This window comes from Orycteropus afer, unplaced genomic scaffold (assembly GCF_000298275.1).
Source record: "Orycteropus afer afer isolate SDZICR_OR568_19922 unplaced genomic scaffold, OryAfe1.0 scaffold00100, whole genome shotgun sequence".
Lineage (NCBI taxonomy): Eukaryota > Metazoa > Chordata > Mammalia > Tubulidentata > Orycteropodidae > Orycteropus > Orycteropus afer.
In genome coordinates, this window is record NW_006921687.1 from 2202651 (window position 1) to 2222194 (window position 19544).

At 37.7% G+C, this 19544-nt stretch overlaps 1 protein-coding gene across 1 annotated transcript in view; it reads left to right on the forward strand.

Annotated features, from left to right (window-relative positions):
• Positions 1-19544, forward strand: part of CPNE8 (copine 8) — a 426365-nt gene that overhangs the window by 42693 nt on the left and 364128 nt on the right. Inside the window, exons 2-3 of the mRNA XM_007943187.2 lie at positions 13325-13365; positions 14626-14672. Of these exons, the coding sequence (XP_007941378.1) occupies positions 13325-13365; positions 14626-14672 (88 nt within the window). The remainder of the gene's footprint in view (positions 1-13324; positions 13366-14625; positions 14673-19544) is intronic.

Here is a 19544-nt window from a genome sequence, read left to right on the forward strand (position 1 = left end):
TAGGTAGATAGATAAAAGGTCCTTAAATCATTTCTTAAATTTTAATGAAACCCAGACTCATTTTGCTTATTGATCAGGGGTAATTTCCAGAGGAGACTGTATGGCACAGAGATGGTATTCATTGTTCACGTGTGGAAAATTTTATGTTGGACAGTGTTTGTAAAGTGATGAAGCTTGTTTGGCTCTATTTATAAACTATATTTTTGTTCCTTTGGAAAATTAAATAGGAGAGTTCTACCCAGGTACAGCAGTAGAGCCTTTTATAGGCTGTTTAAGCTCTGCAGACCACACAAGTGGCAATGCTTTTGGAACTCACCTCATTCCTCTCATTGAGGAATTATATCTCAAACAGGTATATTGTATGTTTTGTTAAACCTGTGCTTTAAAAGATTATGAGTAATAAAGTTGTTATTACTCTGAAACTATTTTAAAATTCAGAATACATTCCAAGGAAATTTTCTTTTAAAAATTGCATTTGTAGTAGGATAATGATACTTGTTTTTCAAAAGGAGTTTTTGAAAATAAAATAAAAAAAAAGAATATTTGTTACACTACCAATGAATGATATTTGTTAGGTAATTTAATTTACTAAATAGTAAAAGGTTAGCAGTTGTCCTGCAATCTTTGGGTTTCTCATTCACAAATCACTTTTTATATCAAATAGACCATATCATATGCTCATTTTACTTGTGAAGAATTAGAAATTTTTATTTTCCACTATTACGACTACATCATATATAGATATAATAGAAAGGGTACTTGACTTTTTAAAAATGAAATTCTATTTCAGTATATGCATTTATTTTGATTATTTTAATTACATACTTGCAACTATAAAATTGTTTTGTTTTAGTATATTTTGAAAAAAAAGTTGGAATAAGAGTTAACCATTGTATATGATTTTTTTTTAAGTTGCTTTTAAGTTACTAGTCCTTTTTCCCATAATAAACTATTACTTTGGATACCATCCAGTATTGCTATTTAATTATTTATGTAAATTTTGTCTTCTACGTCTTGAAAAGAAGAGGAGAGATGATTTAATATGTACGGTGTCATCAATAGTGCATAGTTAGGTCTTGGACATTGAGTATTTGTTTGAGAAATACTTGCAGAATTGAAGTTTAAATAATGTTATTATTTTACAGTTGTTGTTGTTGTTACACGCCATCGAGTTGGACCCAACGCATAGCGACCCCTCCTTGGGTTTCTGAGGCAGTATCACTATGGAAGTAGATTGCCCAACCTTCCTTCCGAGGAGTACCTGGTGGATTTGAAAACCTGAGATGTCATTTTAAGAGGCCAGTGGCTACTCAGTATGTGTCTCAGAATACCAGTTGATAGTCAAAACTGCAATAGTCAGGAAAACTCATATTGGAATAGGTAAGGGAGACCAGGAAATGAGCCAGCAGGGTTTAGAATGGCTAAGGGAGACCAGAAGTGAGCAGGGTGGTTTGGAACCGCTAAGGGAGACGAACTTGTCTGTCAGTTTGTTGTACTCATGCTGTGGTGGCTTGTGTGTTGCTGTGAGGCTGTAGGCTATGCCACCCGTGTTTCAAATGCCTTCAGGGTTACCTATGGCAGAAAGGTTTCAGCAGAGCTTCCAGAATAAGGAAGAAACCATCCACTTCTCAAAGAATTGGCCAGTGAAAACCTAATGAATAGCAGTGAAACACTGTTTGATATATTACTGGAAAACTTTGTGAATCTCCATGAAACATTGTCCAGTATAGTGCCAGAAGATGAGCCACTCAGCATGGAGGGCACTAAAGATATGATGGGGGAAGATGCCTTCTCTGTATAGAGCTGACCTTAATGATGTGGATAGAGCAAAGCTTTTAGAACCTCCATTTGCTGATGTGGCATGACTCAAAATGAGAAGAAACAGCTGCAAACATCCATTAATAATAGGAACATAGAATGTATGAAGTATAAATCTAGGAAAATTGGATGTTGGCAAAATTGAAATGGAACACATAAAGATCTATATCCTAGGCATTAGTGAGCTGAAATGGACTGGTTTTGGCCATTTTGAATGAGACTACCATATGATCCACTATGCTGGGAATGACTAATTGAAGAGGAATAGTGTGGCATTCATCATCACAAAGAATGTTTCAAGATCTATCCTGAAGTACAGTGCTGTCAGTGATAGAATAATATCCATATGCCTACAAGGAAGACCAGTTAATATGACTATTCTTCAAATTTACGCACCAACCACCAAAGCCAAAGATGATGAAGTTGAAGACTTTTACGAACTTCTGCAGTCTGAAATTGACTGAACGTGCAATCAAGATGTGTTGATTATCACTGGTGATTGGAATCCAAAAGTGGGAAACAAAGAAGAATCACTGGTAGTTGGAAAATATGGCCTTGGTGATAGAAATTACACTGGAGATTGCATGATAGAATTTTGCAAGACCAATGACTTATTCATTGCAAATACCTTTTTTTAAACAACACACACGGTGGCTATACACATGGACTTCGCCAGATGGAGCGTACAGGAATCAGATAGACTACATCTGTGGCAAGAGGCAATGGAGAAGCTCAGTATCTTCAGCCAAAACAAGGCCAGGAGCTGATTGTGGAACAGACCATCAACTGTTCATATGCATGTTAAAGTTTAAGTTGAAGACAATTAAAACAAGTCCACAAGAGCAAAAAATACAACTTTGATTATATCCCTCCTGTATTTAGAGACCATCTAAAGAATGAATTTGATATATTGAGCACCAGTCACTGATAACAAGAAGAATTGTGAGATGACATCAAGAACATCATCTATGAAGAAAGCAAAAGGTCATTAAAAAGACGGGAAAGGAAGAAAAGACCAAAATGGATGTCAGAAGAGGCTCTGAAACTTGGCCTTGAATAGAGAGTAGCTAAAGCAGATGGGAGAAATGATAAAAGAGCTGAGAGAAGATTTCAAAAAAGTAGCTTGAGATGACAAAGTCAATTGTTATGATGAAATGTGCAGAGATCTGGAGTTAGAAAATCAAAAGGGAAGAACACAGGCATTTCTCAAGCTGAAAGAAGTGAAGAAAAAATTTATGTGGCAAGTGACAATATTGAAAGTTGCCATGGACGATATGTTGAATGATGCAGGAAACATCAAAAGAAGATGAGAGGCATACACAAAGTCATTGTACCAAAAAGAATTGGTCAATGTTCATCCATTTCTGGAGGTGGCATATGATCAAGAACCAATGGTATTGAAGGAAGAAGTTGAGGCTGCATTGAAGAAATTGATGAAAAACAAGGCTCTAGGAATTGACAGAATACCCATGGAGATATTTCAACAAATGGTTGCTGTGCTGGAGGCACTCACTCAGCTATGCCAAGAGATTTGGAGGTGATCCCACAGAATGTGGAAATCAATGCCTAAGGCACTTGACTGCTAACCAGAAGGCTGGCATTCAAACCCACCAGCCACTCCTCGGAAGGAAGATGGGGCAATCTACTTCCATAGTGATACTGCCTCGGAAACCCAAGGAGGGGTCGCTATGAGTTGGGTACAACTCGATGGCACATAACAGCAAAAACATCATTAATATCACATGCAAGTAAAATCTCAGGAGTTTTGCTGGCATAGTGCCTAAGTGACTGCTAACCAGAAGCCTGGTGGTTCAAACCCACCAGTCACTCCTTGGAAGAAGACTGGGCAATCTACTTCTGTAGAGATACTGCCTCGGAAACTCAAGGGGGGGTTGCTATGAGTTGGAACTGACTCGATGGCAGTGAGGTTTTTTTTTTTTTTTAAGTAAAATCTTACTGAAAATTATAGAAAAATAGTTGCAGCAGTATATTGACAGAGAACTTCCAGAAATGGAAGCTGGATTCAGAAAAGGACGTGGAACAAGGGATACCATTGCTGATATCAGATGGATCTTGGATGAGAGCAAAGAATAACAGAAGGATGTTTACTTGTGTTTTATTGACTATGCAAAAACATTCAATTGTGTGGATCATAACAAATTATGGATAACATTGAGAAGAATGGGAATTCCAGAACTCTTAATTGTACTCCTGAGGAACCTGTAGATATAACAGGAGGCTGTTGTTCAAAGAGAACAAGGAGATACTGGCTGGTTTAAAATCAGGAAGGAAGTGTGTCAGGGTTGTATTCTTTCACTGTACTTATTCAGTCTGTACGGTGAGCAAATAATCCGAGAAGCTGGATTATGTGAAGAAGAATGTGGCATCACAACTGGAGGAAGACTCATGAACAACCTGCGATATGCGTGTGACGCAACTTTGCTTGCTGAAAGTAAGGATGACTTGAAACACTTATGATGAAGACTGAAGACTATAGTCTGCAGTATGGATTAAACCTCAGTATAAAGAAAACAAAATCCTCACAACTAGACCAATAAGCAGCATCATTATAAATAGAAAAAAGATTGAAGTTGTCAAAGACTTCATATTAGTTGGTTCTACAATCAACACTGATGGAAGTAGCAATCAAGACATCAGATGATGTATTGCCCTAGGCAAAAGACCTCTTGCTAGTGTTGAAGAGCAAATACTCCTCCCTCGAAGACTAAGGTGCACCTACAAACCATGGTATTTTCAATTGCTTCACATGCATATGAGAGCTGGACAGTGAATAAGGAAGACTGAAGAATAGTTGATGCTTTTGAGTTGTGGTGTTGGAGAAGAATATTCAAAGTACCATGGACTGCTAAAAGAATGAACAAATCTATCCTGGAAGGAGTGCAGCTGGAATGCTCCTTGCAGGCAAGAATGGCCAGATTTTGTCTCAATTACTTTGGTCATGTTGTCAGAAGGGACCATTCTCTGGAGAAGGATATCATGCTTGGTAAAGTGGAGAGTCAATGAAAAAGGGGAAGGCCCTCAACAAGATGGATTGACACTGTCTGCAACAATGGACTCAGGTATAGTGAGGATCGTGAGGCTGGCACTGGACCGGGCAATGTTTTGTTCTGTTGTACATAGGGTCGCTGTGAGTTGGAGATGACTCAATGACACCTAACAACAACAAACAACAAGTCCCTTTTCCCATAATACTGCTACTTTGGATACCATCCAGTATTGCTGTTTAATTATTTATGTAAATATTGCCTTCCCAGTCTTGAAAAACAGGGGGTTGGCTTTAATATGTCCTGTGCAATCAGTAGTGCATAGCTGGGTCTTAGACATAGAGTATTTGAGAAATACTTGCAGAATTGATGTTTAAAGAATGTTATTATTTTACAGTTAGATAAACCTGAGATGTCATTTTAAGAGGCCAGTGGCTACTCAGTACGTACCTCAAAATACCAATCAATAGTCAAAACTGTAATAGTCAGGAAAACATATTCGTAGTGGCCACTTTGCACAGTTTCTGTGCTAACAACTATATGGGAAGCTGTCTTAAAATCAGAAGAAAGTGCGTTGGTGAGCCTAAAATCAGAGTAGGCAAGTGTTATCTCATAAGCTAATTTCCATGTCATCAAGAGATAATTACTTTATACATCAGTTTCTTTTATAAAGGATCATATCCATGAGGATTGAATATAAATGGGGTAAGAGAGGCAGGGAAGCTTTTCTCCTGGGTGGTTCTGGAAAAGTGTTGCTAAAGTCTTGCTTATCTACTCTCCTAATTTATAGTCACTTCCTTAACCCAGCATTTCTTCATACAGGGTAGAGTTTACTTGATTAGGTCTCAGCTTTAGTTCTGCTATTTCTGTTATACTTAGCTTACAGTCCAGGGATGTTAATTCAAATTTGAGGAGATGTGGTTTCTAAAACAACTCAAAGATTATAGTTTTGATTAGGTTTTCTTCAGGTAACTCTTTTTTATTAAAAAAATTACACATACTCTCCTGACTTACTGTCACGGTTAAGTTCCAAGGTCGTTATGTGAAAATTGGCATTATGCAATAATGGAGGATGAACACATCATATCACAAAAAGAGTGTGACTACATCATTACATAACTGAAAAATTACATCATTATATAATTGCCAAATTACATCACTGCCTAACTGCCAAATTACATAATTGTTACATAACTGCCAAAACCCGTGAGAAAAATGGCCCAACAAAGTTAGCACATAACCTTAACCATCACAACCAATGTTATTCTTGCCTTGCACCTTTACTTCATTACTTTTCATTGCATCATGAATGTGCAAAATTGTCCATAGTAGATTTTTAATATTGTTGTAAGTACAAAGTGTTGGATAACAGGGTGGTCAATAAGTGAGGAGAGGGTGTATTTTGTTGTGTTTAAGGTAAAAGTTTACACAGCAAATTAGGTTTCCAGTTAACAGTTTCTGCACAAATTATTCAGTGATATTGGTTACATTTTTTTCACAATGTGTCATCAAACTCATTACTTGTTAAATTTCAAGTAGTCTCCCTGCCCCCTTAACTTCTCATCTTTGCTTTAGAGCAATTTTTGACTATTTGGTCTTATGTAGATTTTTTTTTAAAGAATCTCATTACTCAGGGGTGATAGTAGTTATTTAATGTGCCAATCTGTTGTTTAGCTAAAAGAGGACCTCAAGGAATAATTTTGGTTTAAGGTTTAAAGAAAATTTTAGAGTAATAGTCTTGGGGAGAGCTCTGGTAGCGTCATGCTTAAGGCACTTGCTTGCTAACCAGAAGACTGGTGGTTTAAACCCACCAGCCACTCCTTGGAAGGAAGATGAGGCAATCTCTACTTCCGTAGTGATACTGCCTCAGAAACCCAAGGAGGGGTCGCTATGAGTTGAGTCTGACTTGACAGCATATAACAACAACAACAGTCTTGGGGAGTCTTTTAGTCTCAATAGGTCTGTTAAGTCTGGACTTTTTAAGAATTTGAATTCTGTTCACATTTTCCTTCTGTTTTATCATGATCCATCTATTGTGGCCCTGATTGAAATGTTTTTTAGTGGTAGCCAGGGCCCATCTAATTATTCTGGTCTCCAGGTAGATGAGGCCGTGGTTTATGTAAACTATAGTCCTGTACAGTACTTTCTTGTCTGAGTCTTTGGTTTCCTTCTTTCTCTTTTGTTTCAGGCAGTAGAGACCAGTAGTTGTATCTTAGATGGCTGCAAGCTTTTAAGAATGCAGACACTACTCACTGCATTGGGATGTAGAACATAGTGTTATGAACTATATTATGTCAATTAATTGAGTTGTTCCATGAAACTAGGGTCGTAAGCCTTCAAACACAAAATATATTGTGTTTTTCCATAACTTCTTTTAAGAGCGTACTTTCTTTTTTATTTTGTCTACAACTATGCTTGCAGAAAAGAAACTTTAAACCCAGTATTGAAGTTCTACATCATGTTATAAAATTGTAGGCATTCTAACTCAAGCAAATGATAATCCTGTGGCGAGAAGGGTAGACTATAGCCTATTTATAAAAGTGCTTATGAAAAGTGTGTTATGCGTTATTTTTAAAAAAAGTTCTTCATGAAGAAAAGAAATATATTTTTCTGTGGAGAAATATAGTTAAATTTGTCTCCTCCCTCCCCCCACCTTCTCTTTGATCTTCTCCCATAATTCTGTAGGTGGCATTTCTCTTTACACTAATTTTATGAACGGGAATCTCATAGATCAACCAATGAATATAATTGATGGCTTTTTACTTTTCCATCATTGAGTTTTCTGTCAGTATTTTCTACAGGACTTCTTCAGACTGTGGTACTTTGTAGGGAACAGGGGAATCAGATTCAGTAGGGTTAGATTTTTCATTAGATTATCCCATCTGGGCTGTGTGCTTCTAACTATTCACTCAGTCTCTGTGAGCCTCAGTTTAGTTTATTTACTGAATGGGCTTCACAATAATATCTATCTTAATTTATTTAACATGAATGTGCTTTGTTTCCAGTAGAATATAGGAATGGTAAAAATCTTTCATTCCTGTTATAAGTCCAAATTGGGTTATATATTTTAACAATTACTGGTTCTTCACAGAGTATATATATTTTAACCATATTTGCCTCTTCTAAACTAATATAAGGGAGGCAAATTTGTCTGTCGGTTTGTCCTACCATGGTGAGGTATTGATGTGAGTTTTGAGGCTGAGCCACTGGTGTTTCTAACCCAGTAGGATGCACATGGTGCATAGGTATCAGCCCAGCTTACAGACTGAGACGGACTAGGAAGAAGGAAGAGGCCGTCCACTTCTCAAATAATTGGCCAGGGAAAACCTTATGAATAGCAAAGAAACACTGTTTGGTACATTACCGCACAACTTTAGGAATAGTCCGGTTAGGTTAGAAGGCTCTCAAAAGAGGACTAGGAAAGAGCTGCATCATCTGAGTAAACCCAGCCTTACTCCTATGGATAAGGTAAAGCTTTCAAGACTTCCATTTGCTGATGTAGCACCACTCAAATTGAAGAGAAACAGCTGCAGACATGCATTAATCATTGGAACATGGAATGTACAAAATAGGAATCTAGGAAAATTGGAAGTTGTCAAAAATGAAATGGAACACATAAAAATTGATATCCTTGGCATTAGTGAGCTGAAATGGACTGGTTTTGGCCATTTTGAATCAGATAACCATATGATCTACTCTGCCAGGAATGACAGTTTGAAGAGGAATGGCGTGGCATTCATCATCACAAAGGATGTTTCAAGATCTGTCCTGAAGTACAATGCTGTCAGCGATAGGATAATATCCATACACCTACAAGGAAGACCTGTTAATACGACTATTATTCAGAGTTATGCCCCAACCACCAAAGCTAAAGATGAGGAAATTGAAGAATTTTATTAACTTCTGCAGTCTGAAATTGACTGAACATGCAATCAGGATGTGTTAATTATCACTGGTGACTGGAATGCAAAAGTTGGAAACAAAGAAGAATCACCGGTAGTTGGAAAATTTGGCCTTGGCGACAGAAATAATGCTGGAACTCGCGTGGTAGAATTTTGTAAGACCAACGACTTGTTCATAGCAAACACCTTTTTTCAGCAACACAAATGGTGGCTGTACATGTGGACTTCACCAGATGGAACACACAGGAATCAGATTGACTACATCTGTGGCAAGAGGCGGTAGAAAAGCTCAATATCTTCAGCCAAAACCAGGCCAGGAGCTGATTGTGGAACAGACCATCAACTGCTCATATGCAAGTTCAACTTAAAGTTGAAGTCAATTAAAATAAGTCCAAGAGAGCCAAATATGATCTTGAATATCTCCCTCCTGAATTTAGAGACCATCTGAAGAATAGATTTGATGCATCGAACACCAACGACCGAAAACCAGAAGAATTGTGGGAGGATATCAAGAACATTATCCATGAAGAAAGCAAGAAATCACTAAAAAGATGAGAAAGGAAGAGAAGACCAAAATGGATGACAGAAGAGACTCTGAAACTTGCCCTTGAGCAGAGAGAAGCTAAAGCCAATGGAAGAAATGACAAGATAAGAGAGCTGAACAGAAGATTTCAAAGAGCAGCTCGAGAAGACAAAACCAATTACTATAATGAAATGTGCAAAGATCTGAAGTTTGAAAACCGAAAGGGAAGAACATGCTCAGCATTTCTCAAGCTGAAAGAATTGAAGAAAAAATTTAAGCCCCGAGTTGCAATATTGAGAGATTCTATGGGCAAAATATTAAACATCAAGAGAAGATGGCAGGAGTGCACAGAATCACTGTATCAAAAGGAACTGGTTGATCTTCATCCATTTCAGGAAGTGGCATATGATCTACCACCAGTGGTACTGAAGGAGGAAGTCAAAGCTGCAATGAAGTGAAGAACAAGGCTCTGGGAATTGATGGAATTGATGGGAATTGATGGAATACCGATTGAGATATTTCAACAAATGGATACCCCATTGGAGGCACTCACTCGGTTATGCCAAGAGATTTGGAAGACAGCTACCTGGCCAACTCACTGGAAGAGATCCATATTTGTACCCATTCCAAAGGAAGGTGATCCCACAGATTGTGGAGATTATAGAATAATAGCATTAATATTGCACGCAAGTAAGATTTTACTGAAGATAATTCGGAAACGTTTGCAGCAGTATATTGACAGAGAACTTCCAGAGGTGCAAGCTGGATTCAGAAGAGGACATGGAACAAGGGATATCATAGCTGTTGTCAGATGGATCTTGGCTCAAGGCAAAGAATACCAGAAAGATGTTTACTTGTGTTTTATTGACTATGCAAAGGCATTTGATTGTGTGGATCATGACAAATTATGGATAACATTGAGAAGAATGGGAATTCCTGAACACTTGATTTTATTCATGAGGAACCTGTACCTTGACCAGGAGGCTGTCATTTGAACAGAACAAGGGGACACTGCATGGTTTAAAATCAGGAAGGGAGTGCGTCAAGGTTGTATCCTTTCCCCATACTTTTTCAATCTATATGCTGAGCAAATAATCCGAGAAGCTAGACTATATGAAGAAAAACGTGGCATCAGGATTGGAAGAAGAATCATTAACAACCTGAGATACGCAGACGATACAACTTTGCTTGCTGAAAGTGAGGATGACTTGAGGCACCTACTGATGAAGGTTGAAGAATACAGTCTGCAGTATGGATTATGTCTCAATATAAAGAAAACAAAACTCCTCACAACTGGATCAATGAGCAGCATCACAATAAAAGGAGAGAAGATTGAGGTTGTCAAAGAATTCATGTTGCTTGGTTCTACAATTGATGCCAAAGGAAGCAGCAGTCAGGACATTAGACGACATGTAGAATTGGGAAAGTCAACTGTGAAGGAACTGTTTCAAGTGCTGAGGAGCAAGGATGTCTCCTTGAGGACTAAGGTGCGCCTGACACAAGCCATGATATTTCCAATTGCCTCGTATGCATGTGAGAGCTGGACAATGAATAAGGAAGACCAAAGAGTTGGTGCTTTTGAGTTGTGGTCCTGGCGAAGAATGCTGAAAGTACCGTGGACAGTTAAAAGAACTAACAGACCTGTCCTGGAGGAAGTGCACCTGAAATGCTCCTCGGAAGTGAGAATGGCCAAGCTTCGTTTTACCTATTTTGGTCATGTTGTAAGAAGGGACCATTCCTTGGAGAAGGATGTCATGCTTGGTAGGGTGGAGGGTCAACGAAAGAGGGGTAGGCCTTCAATGAGATGGATTGATATGGTGGCTGCAATGATGGGCTCAAGTATAGCAGGGATCGTGGAGGTTGCGCAGGATCGGGCAGTGTTTTGTTCTGCTGTGCATGGGGTGGTTATGAGTCGGAAATGACTCGATGGCACCTAACAACAAGAAACTAATATAATTACATAAGTTTGAATGAAGTAGTCTTTTGGGGAGTCACATTAGTCACAGATGGTCTATTTTAGTATAGTCATGTGACCAAGGTATAAATTAAATATACAGTTAAACAGCAGTTGGTTTTATTTGCAAATTTCCGGGTCTAAATTATGAAGAAATGATCCAAGTTTTGTTTTTAACCATAGCATATGTGGATCTTAATGGGTGGAAGAAACATGTTGACTAGTAAAGTCTATGAATAAAAATATTAATCTTTGTCAATGTTGATAGAAATTCATTATTTTATAATTGTGATTAAAAATTATAGGTTTATTTTCAATAAATGCACCAGAACCACATCATTTTCTTTTAAATATATGTATAGCATAGCTTTGGAGTCCTAAACACACTGTAATATTTTGCACTGTCATCTCTCCTTGATTTTTATGAACCTAAAAAAAAAAGAGCTTAATTACATTTTCTTGGGACATTTAATGAGCCAAAGCTGGAGCTACAAAAAGGGCTGGGAAATTTCCACTTAAGTGGAGATCTAACTTTATAAATGTACTTTATCAGTTTTTCAAAGGAAATCTTTCAATTTACTGTTTGTTAGCCATTGCTACAACATGTCTGTTGTTAGCCATTGCTACAACATTGCTACAAGCAGTCATGGTGTCTGCTTTGGGGACAGAAAGGATACTTTTAATTTGATCTCTGACTAATGGTTTTTAATCAACTTAATTTCAAATATTAATATGTATGGTATTTTTTTTTCTTGCTAGGAGTTTTTTAAGATATAATCTTTTATTGTCTGTGCTACATTGTTGTATTGAATATATTTTTATTTTCTTACTTTCTTAATGACTCTATGGAGATAGAGGCTTGAGAATTTGAGATAAAGGGTCCGACTCAACAGCACATAACAACAACAACAATATCCAAAAAAAAAAAAGTTCTTTTCAAAACCTAAGAGCAATGCAGATAAGTGCACGTGAATACTTGTCCTGGTGCAGGAATACAATATATTGAACGCGAGATTTTTATTATAAGTATTAAACAGAGAAATGTAATTTACCTATTTTATTATTATTACCTGTTAATAGAACATTAATATGAAGTACAGCTTTGAATTTTCAGAACCCTCAAATAATCATTCTAGATAACCTTAAGATTTTCAGATAAGGATGTAGCTTCAAGTCATCATTTAATAAAAAGATATCTTAGATGGAAATTTTTAGAATACATGCCGGCCAATTTATTAACCAGAACTCATTGAACTAAATTTAAATCTTGAGTTGATTCCATGTCATCATTTTGTGCATAAAGTATAGGAATGCATTTACTGCCCTTGAGGGTAACAGGATATCCCAGAACCACAGCAATCTAGATTTTCCCAGTTTCTGATTTTCACTTTTATTCTGTTGTGGAAAAATTAAAATAAGTAGGTGCTTATAATTCCCTCTACTGGAATAAATCATTAAGCAATGACTGTGCTTTCTTCTTAAATTTTCCAATGATAATAAACCAAACCAAACTTACTGCCATCAAGTCCATTTGGACTCATAGGGAGCCCCTTTGGGTTTCTGAGGTGGTAAATCTGTATGGAGTGGATTGTCCAGTCTTCCTCCTGCAGAGTGGCTGGTGTGTTTGAACTGTCAACCTTCTGATTAGCAGTCAAATGCCTTAGAACTTAAAACTCATCAGAGTATCAGGGTTGGTGTGATGAAAATATCAATAGATATTCTTCACTATTAAGTTCTGATCATATGAACAACTGTTGATTACATGCTTTGAATTGCAAACAGTTTTGTGTTAGTAACAGCTCACAATTCAATTCAGGAAGCATTTCTAAGCATATATATATTCATTAATAAAGGGATAAAAGGAAACAAAAAATACAGTTAATTCTCTTCAAGAGATTATAATCTTAGAATATAGAGAGTCTTACTGACTAATGAAATGCAAATCCTCTACCCCCATATTTTAATAATATTCAGTCTGAATAATTATAGGTAGACTTAAATTTTTATTTACTGATACACACACACACACATACTTATATATGTGTGTGTGTATGTATATATTTAAATACACATAAATATTTAGTCCTCATTATCATCTAACATTTTCTGTTTTATTCAACAGAAATCTTCTGGACAGAGACACATTTTCAAAATCGGATCCAAGTAAGTATCTATAGCTTGCTTTTTAAAAGCATCTATTTGTTTGACCTACTTGATTTTTGCAGGCATTTTATGAAACTCATAGTTTTTAATCAGATTGTCTTAAAGCCTAGACTACAGGAAGAGGGGTGGTCCCTTGCACACCTTACCTACCAGGTTGTTGCTGTGGCTAAAGAGGAAGTTGCTTGGCACTTTGGGAGTAAGATGAAAGTGAAGATGACTCCAACAAAGGGCAGTTAACTTTGAAATTATATGACAGAAAATTTTATTGAGCCATAATTTCAAGTGATTTAGACAGAGTTCCTTTTCTTTCTTTTTGAATAAAAGTAATCTATAAAGGCATACACAACCCAATGAATTTGTTTTACAACATCTTCTGTTTATGAGCTGAATTGTTTGATTCCTAATTAGAGATATGGAAAGTTAGAGAGAATTTGGAAAAACGAAAAGGGAAGCAGGTTTGAATTAGAAAGCAGCAGAATTAATTGTAGAAATGAGTTAGTTTTTTCAAATCTCGAAATATTTGGAAACTGATATCCAGCAGTTCTCCATCTATACAAAACAAATGCTGGAGCAAATAAAATTTGATTACAGAGGGAAGGTTTTTGTCAGGTGATATGTGAATACCTAAGATAATCATTGGAGAAGAAGGTATCACAATTTATATTGAACAATTCTTGATGAATAGGCAAATAATCAATTTATTTGACAAATAGGTGATACTCATTTTATCTCTTAATCTTTACCCTAAATGTTTAGTCTTCCTTGTTGGGACTTCTTTTCATGGTTGAGAGGATTTTTGACTACTTTACCATATGGATGGTGGGAGTTACATATATTACACAGAGAGTAAGATTTGCCCCAGGTAGTTGTGATGGCTCTGAGCACTGTAGTATGTTGGGGCATACGTCTAGTAACGTACTGAAATACTTAGAAACTGTTAAACTGTAGTTTTTAAATTACGTCTGTTTGTAGCATAATGCACACAAAGGCATTAGCAAGTAATTCTTGTACCCGTGTGCCCAGCTCTATGCCTAAAGTCCTTAACATCTGATATAGTGTATTTTGGGTTTCTTTATAATAATTTTTAATCATTTGATAATTTATTAGTCTTAACAAGGGTAAGATAAGGAACTAGGCATTAATTTTTGTTGTAGCTTTTAAACAGCTGAAAAATAAATTGTATGTGTATAAATATTAACACCTGTTGTTTATCAAATAAATTTATAAATATATAATATGTATTTTTTCCATCTTTTGTAGTTTGTGTCTTATATGTACAAGGAGTTGGAAATAAAGAATGGAGGGAGGTAAGAATTAAAAATACTTTAAAAAGTTACTGTAGAGGAAGATATAATATGGTCAAAAAGATACTATTTCTTTTTCAGTCTTTCCAACTTAAAGACTGACTGAGCTGTTTTATTTTATGAAAGTCATGTTTTTCTTTTGTTTTTAATAATCCTGAATATTGGTCTGGTTTATGACCTTCCTGGGAATATTCTAGCCTTGAAACTTGTATTTTCCTTAGTCAAAACTAAATTTAATGTGTTGCAACCTACTTGACATGATTACCTGTATAATTTAAGTCTATGAACTTAGTCTCAGTTAGAGAGGTCAACTTCTGTTTTTCACTTTAAAAGGTTTTATGGCTGGTGCTGTAAGTATCACTTGCTTTTTGCCACTTAGTAATTTATCATGTGAAATTAAGTCAAAATTTGGTTTCTGACTTTAAATATACATTGTTTAGTAAAACAAAAGAAGAAGGCAAAATTATTTTACTTTTTTTTTTCTCCTATAGTATCTATGGCACATAACAACAACAACAACAACAACAACAACAATAGTATCTACATTTAAATTGAAGATTGATCTTCGGGGAGTGGGAAGGAGGTATTAAAATAAGAGACACTTCCATCTCTATGTAGTTGCTTATTGTCTCAGGAAGTTAGTGGACTGATAAAATGAGATGACTGTTTCTGGCTAGATTTCCCTGTGGCCTACTGAGATTCATGCTATTTGTTGCTGCAGATTGCTTTGCAACCAATGTGTCCCATTAGTTAGCTAGAGGATAAGAATGTTGTTGTTGTTGTTGTTGTTATGTGCACTAGAGTCAGACCTGACTCATAGCGACCCCTCCTTGGGTTTCCAAGGTGGTATCACTATGAAAGTAGATTGCCCAACCTTCCTTCCTAGGAGTGGCTGGTGGGTTGAACTGCCAGCCTTCTGGTTAGCAGTCAAGTGCCTTAGGCACTACGCTACCAGAGCTCCTAGAGGGTAAGAATGGATCATTGTAATTTAGTCTCAAAAAAAAAAAAAAAAGGGAAAAAATAACTAAACAATTCTCCCTACTGATAGTGGGCCAGTGGTCAGTGGAATATTGAGTACCAGTCTCTGATGTCTACCTGGTTTGGCACATTTACATACATTGTCCCATAGTGGCACAAACAGTTTGCACTCAGCTACTAACCAAAAGGTTTATGGTTTAATCCTACCTAGTGGTGCTGTGGAAGAAAGGTCATAAACTCAAAGATGTTGAAAACCCTGTGGGGTGGTGTTTGTTCTCACATGTGGGGTCACCATGAATCTGAATTGATTTGATGGCAATGGGTTTGGGTTTTTGGGTTCCATACTTACCTCAAACTTTACATATCTGTGGTACAGTGAATTACTTGGGATGACTCTTCTAGCCATGGTCACTATGACTCCCACCAACTGACCGGGTGGAACTATGCAAATATAAGGTGCCTTAGGTACTATGCCATGAGAGCTGCTCTAGTCTCCTAAACTAAGATAAAATAAATTTCTGTTTGTTAAAGCTACTGACTTGTGGTATTTCTGTTATAGGAGCACTAGGTAACTAAGACAGAGTTTGGTGCTAGGAGTGGGATGCTGCTCTAAGAAATAACTAAAATGTAGAAGTGCTTTTGGAATTGGGTAATGGGTAGAGACTGGAAGAGTTTAAGGTGCCTAATAGTAAAAGCTTGGGAGCTTTGGTAGCATAGTGCCTAAGGCACTTGACTGCTAACCAGAAGGCTGGTGGTTCAAAGCCACCAGCCACTACTTGGAAGGAAGATGGGGCAATCTACTTTCGTAGTGATACTGCCTCGGCAACCCAAGGAGGGGTCGCTATGAGTCGGGTCTGACTTGACAGCACATAACAACAACAACAATAGTAAAAGCTTAGATTGACTTGAAGAGACTGTTGGTAGAATTATGGATGTCAAAGGCAATTATGGTGAGGGCTCAGGAAGAAATGAGTAGAGCTATAAAGTGTCTGTTGTTTCAGAGAATACATATGGAACCAGCAACAGAATGTTGCTAGAAATATGGATGTTAAAAGTGCTTCTGGTGAAGCATTAAAAGAAAATGATGAACATGTAATTGGAAGACAATGGAAGAAGGATGATATTTTTTATGCATTGGCAAAGAACTTGTCTGAACTACATTCAGATGTTCAGTAGAAGGTAGAACTTGTAAGTGATGAATATAAATATCTGGCTGATGAGATTTCTAGGCAAGATCTGAAAGGGGCTGTGTGGTTTCTTCTGCGACTTACACTAAAATGTGAGAGAAAAGAGATGGACTTCAAAATGAACTGTGCAAAATGAAGACAGAATTTAAAAACTCTGCTGTATAAACTAAGGACATGTGTCCTGATACTTTCACCAAGGACATGGATACACAGTCTTTTGTTAAAAAAAGGATTAAGCCTGTGGCTGATGATCCTGGAACAAAACTAACCAGCTATCATAGCAGAAAATCCATCATTGTAGTTGAAGGGGACAGAGAAAGAACGAAAGGAAAGAATACTGTCTGCCTCTTGGCAAGAAATAGGCCAAAGGAGCTACATCTACTGTCCACCAAGAAAAGAAAAGGACTGTCCTGGAGCAGCTTGGAATCTGCAGAACTATTGGAAGAAGCACAAAAAGCAGGGCCTCCTTGGCTTCAAGATGCTCTGGTGATGTAGTGCCTAAGGCATTTGGCTGCTAATCAGAAGGCTGGTGGTTCAAAGCAGGGCCTCCTTGACTTTAGGGAGCTCTGGTGGTGTAGTGCCTAAGGCTTCTGACTGCTAACCAGAAGGCTGGCTGTTCAAACCCATCAGCCACTCCTTGGAAGGAAGGTTGGGTAATCTACTTCTGTAGTGACCACCTCAGAAACCCAAGGAGGGGTCGCTGTCAGTCAGGTCCAACTTGACGGCACATAACAACAATGACCTTGGCTTCAAAGATGGGGCCATGGACCCCTGGATCTCAAAGAATTGGGCCATAGCCTCCTAAGTTTCAGAAAGTCAAATCTTCACCAACTCAGTTCTGGAATGTAGGACACCCATTAAGGTGTGCCAGAGAGATGGCACACTGCCCAAATCTGCAGGGGCATAGCTGCCATGCCCACACGGTAGAAGAATGGGGCCTCTGGGGCCAAGGCAGTGGGGTGCCACTCAGATAGGTTTGCAGAATGGAGTCATCTGAAGTTGAGGGAGCAGAGCTGCTATCCCAGTGGGCTTGGAAAGTGGAACTGAAGCCCAGGGCCGAGGGACCTCCGCCCAGAATCCAGAAAGCATGGCCAACACCCAGAGTCTAGAGGCAGGTCTATTGTCTAGATGGTCTCAGAGAACAGAGGATTATTTTCAAATCTTGAGAACGAATATGATTTGTTCTGCTGGATTTTAGATTTTCTCACTGCTTGTTATTAATTCTTTTCCTCCAACATCACCAATTCTTATTGAGAATGTCTACTTTGTGCCTATTACACCATTGTACCTTGGAAATGGATAACTTGTATTTTAGATTTCACAGGTTCACAGATGAAGAGGAATTTTGCCCCAGAATTGAATATACCTAAATTCTCACCCATATTTGATTTAGATAATTCAGAAGGTGAGATTTTGGACTTGGAGTTGATTTAAGACTTTCAGGATGATGTGATGAAGTGAATGTGTTTTGCATGTGGCAAGGATATGAATTTGGTGGGGAGCAAAGGGTAGAATGTTACAGCCTTGGAAACCAACCTAGTGGGGGGTTGCTGTGATTCAGAACTGATTGATGGCAGTGGATTTAGTTTTTTGGTTTTACCTCTGCCTGAGGTTATAAATCTCATATGAGAATGGTTTGTTACATTAATGAGGCAGTTTTAATGTAGGGTCTGTCTTGAGTCAATCTCTTTTGAAATATAAAGGAAACTAAACAAGCTTGTGAAATCAAAGATGATGAAGATCACACAGGAGCAGAAGCTCAGAAGAGACAAGGACCTGCCCCTGGAGCTTACAGAGAAAGCCTTCCCCTGGAGCCAGCACCCTCATTTTGGTCTTCCAGTATCCTAAACTGAGAAAATAAATTTCTGTTTGTTGAAGCCACTCACTTGTGGTATTTGTGTAATAGCAGTAATAGATAACCAAGAGAGCTGTCTTTCTAAAAGACTTGTTGTTTCTTGTCTTTCTCAAGGAATGGAGATAATCTAGTAGAACTGCTGACTGGTCATGTGTGCCAAGCTAGATGGTACTAGGCTTTACCTGGAATGTCTTAAAAGTGACATTATTCGAGGGACCGAAAAAAGAGACCAACGTAAGCATACCTAGGGTACAGGACCAGGCATCTAGGCCAGTGCAGATCCCTAATGATGAGGAAATTGGGAACTTCACTGGGTAAGGGGAGTGTGGGAAAGGACGGCGTAAAATGTTTCAGAATTTAACCAGTGTTCTCTGAGCTCATTTCTATTTGTTGCTAACAAAATGGCATTGACTAGCTAGTTTAAAGCACAGACTCAGCTCAAACTTTTAAAAAACTATGGACTATTTTAAGGCTTATTGTCTATGGAATAAAATATAAATAATCTAATTCACAAGGTTTTTCATAATAGTAATCATTAACTACTGTTCTCAGCCCTGGTGACTAATTTGCTTTACAAAATAGCCTTATAAGGTAGGTATTGTTATATTCTTTATTTTACTCATGAGGAAACTGAAGCACAGAAATGTTAGTTAACTTGCCTAGAGTAATCCAGTTGTGAGTGACAGAGTGTGCATTTTAACCCAATTCTTCTGGCTCTGGTGCCCTTGCTGTTAGGCCACCATTGTTGTTGTTGTTGTTGTTATGTGCCGTCGAGTCGGCCCGACTCATAGCGACCCCTCCTTGGGTTTCCGAGGCAGTATCACTACAGAAGTAGGATTGCCCAACCTTCCTTCC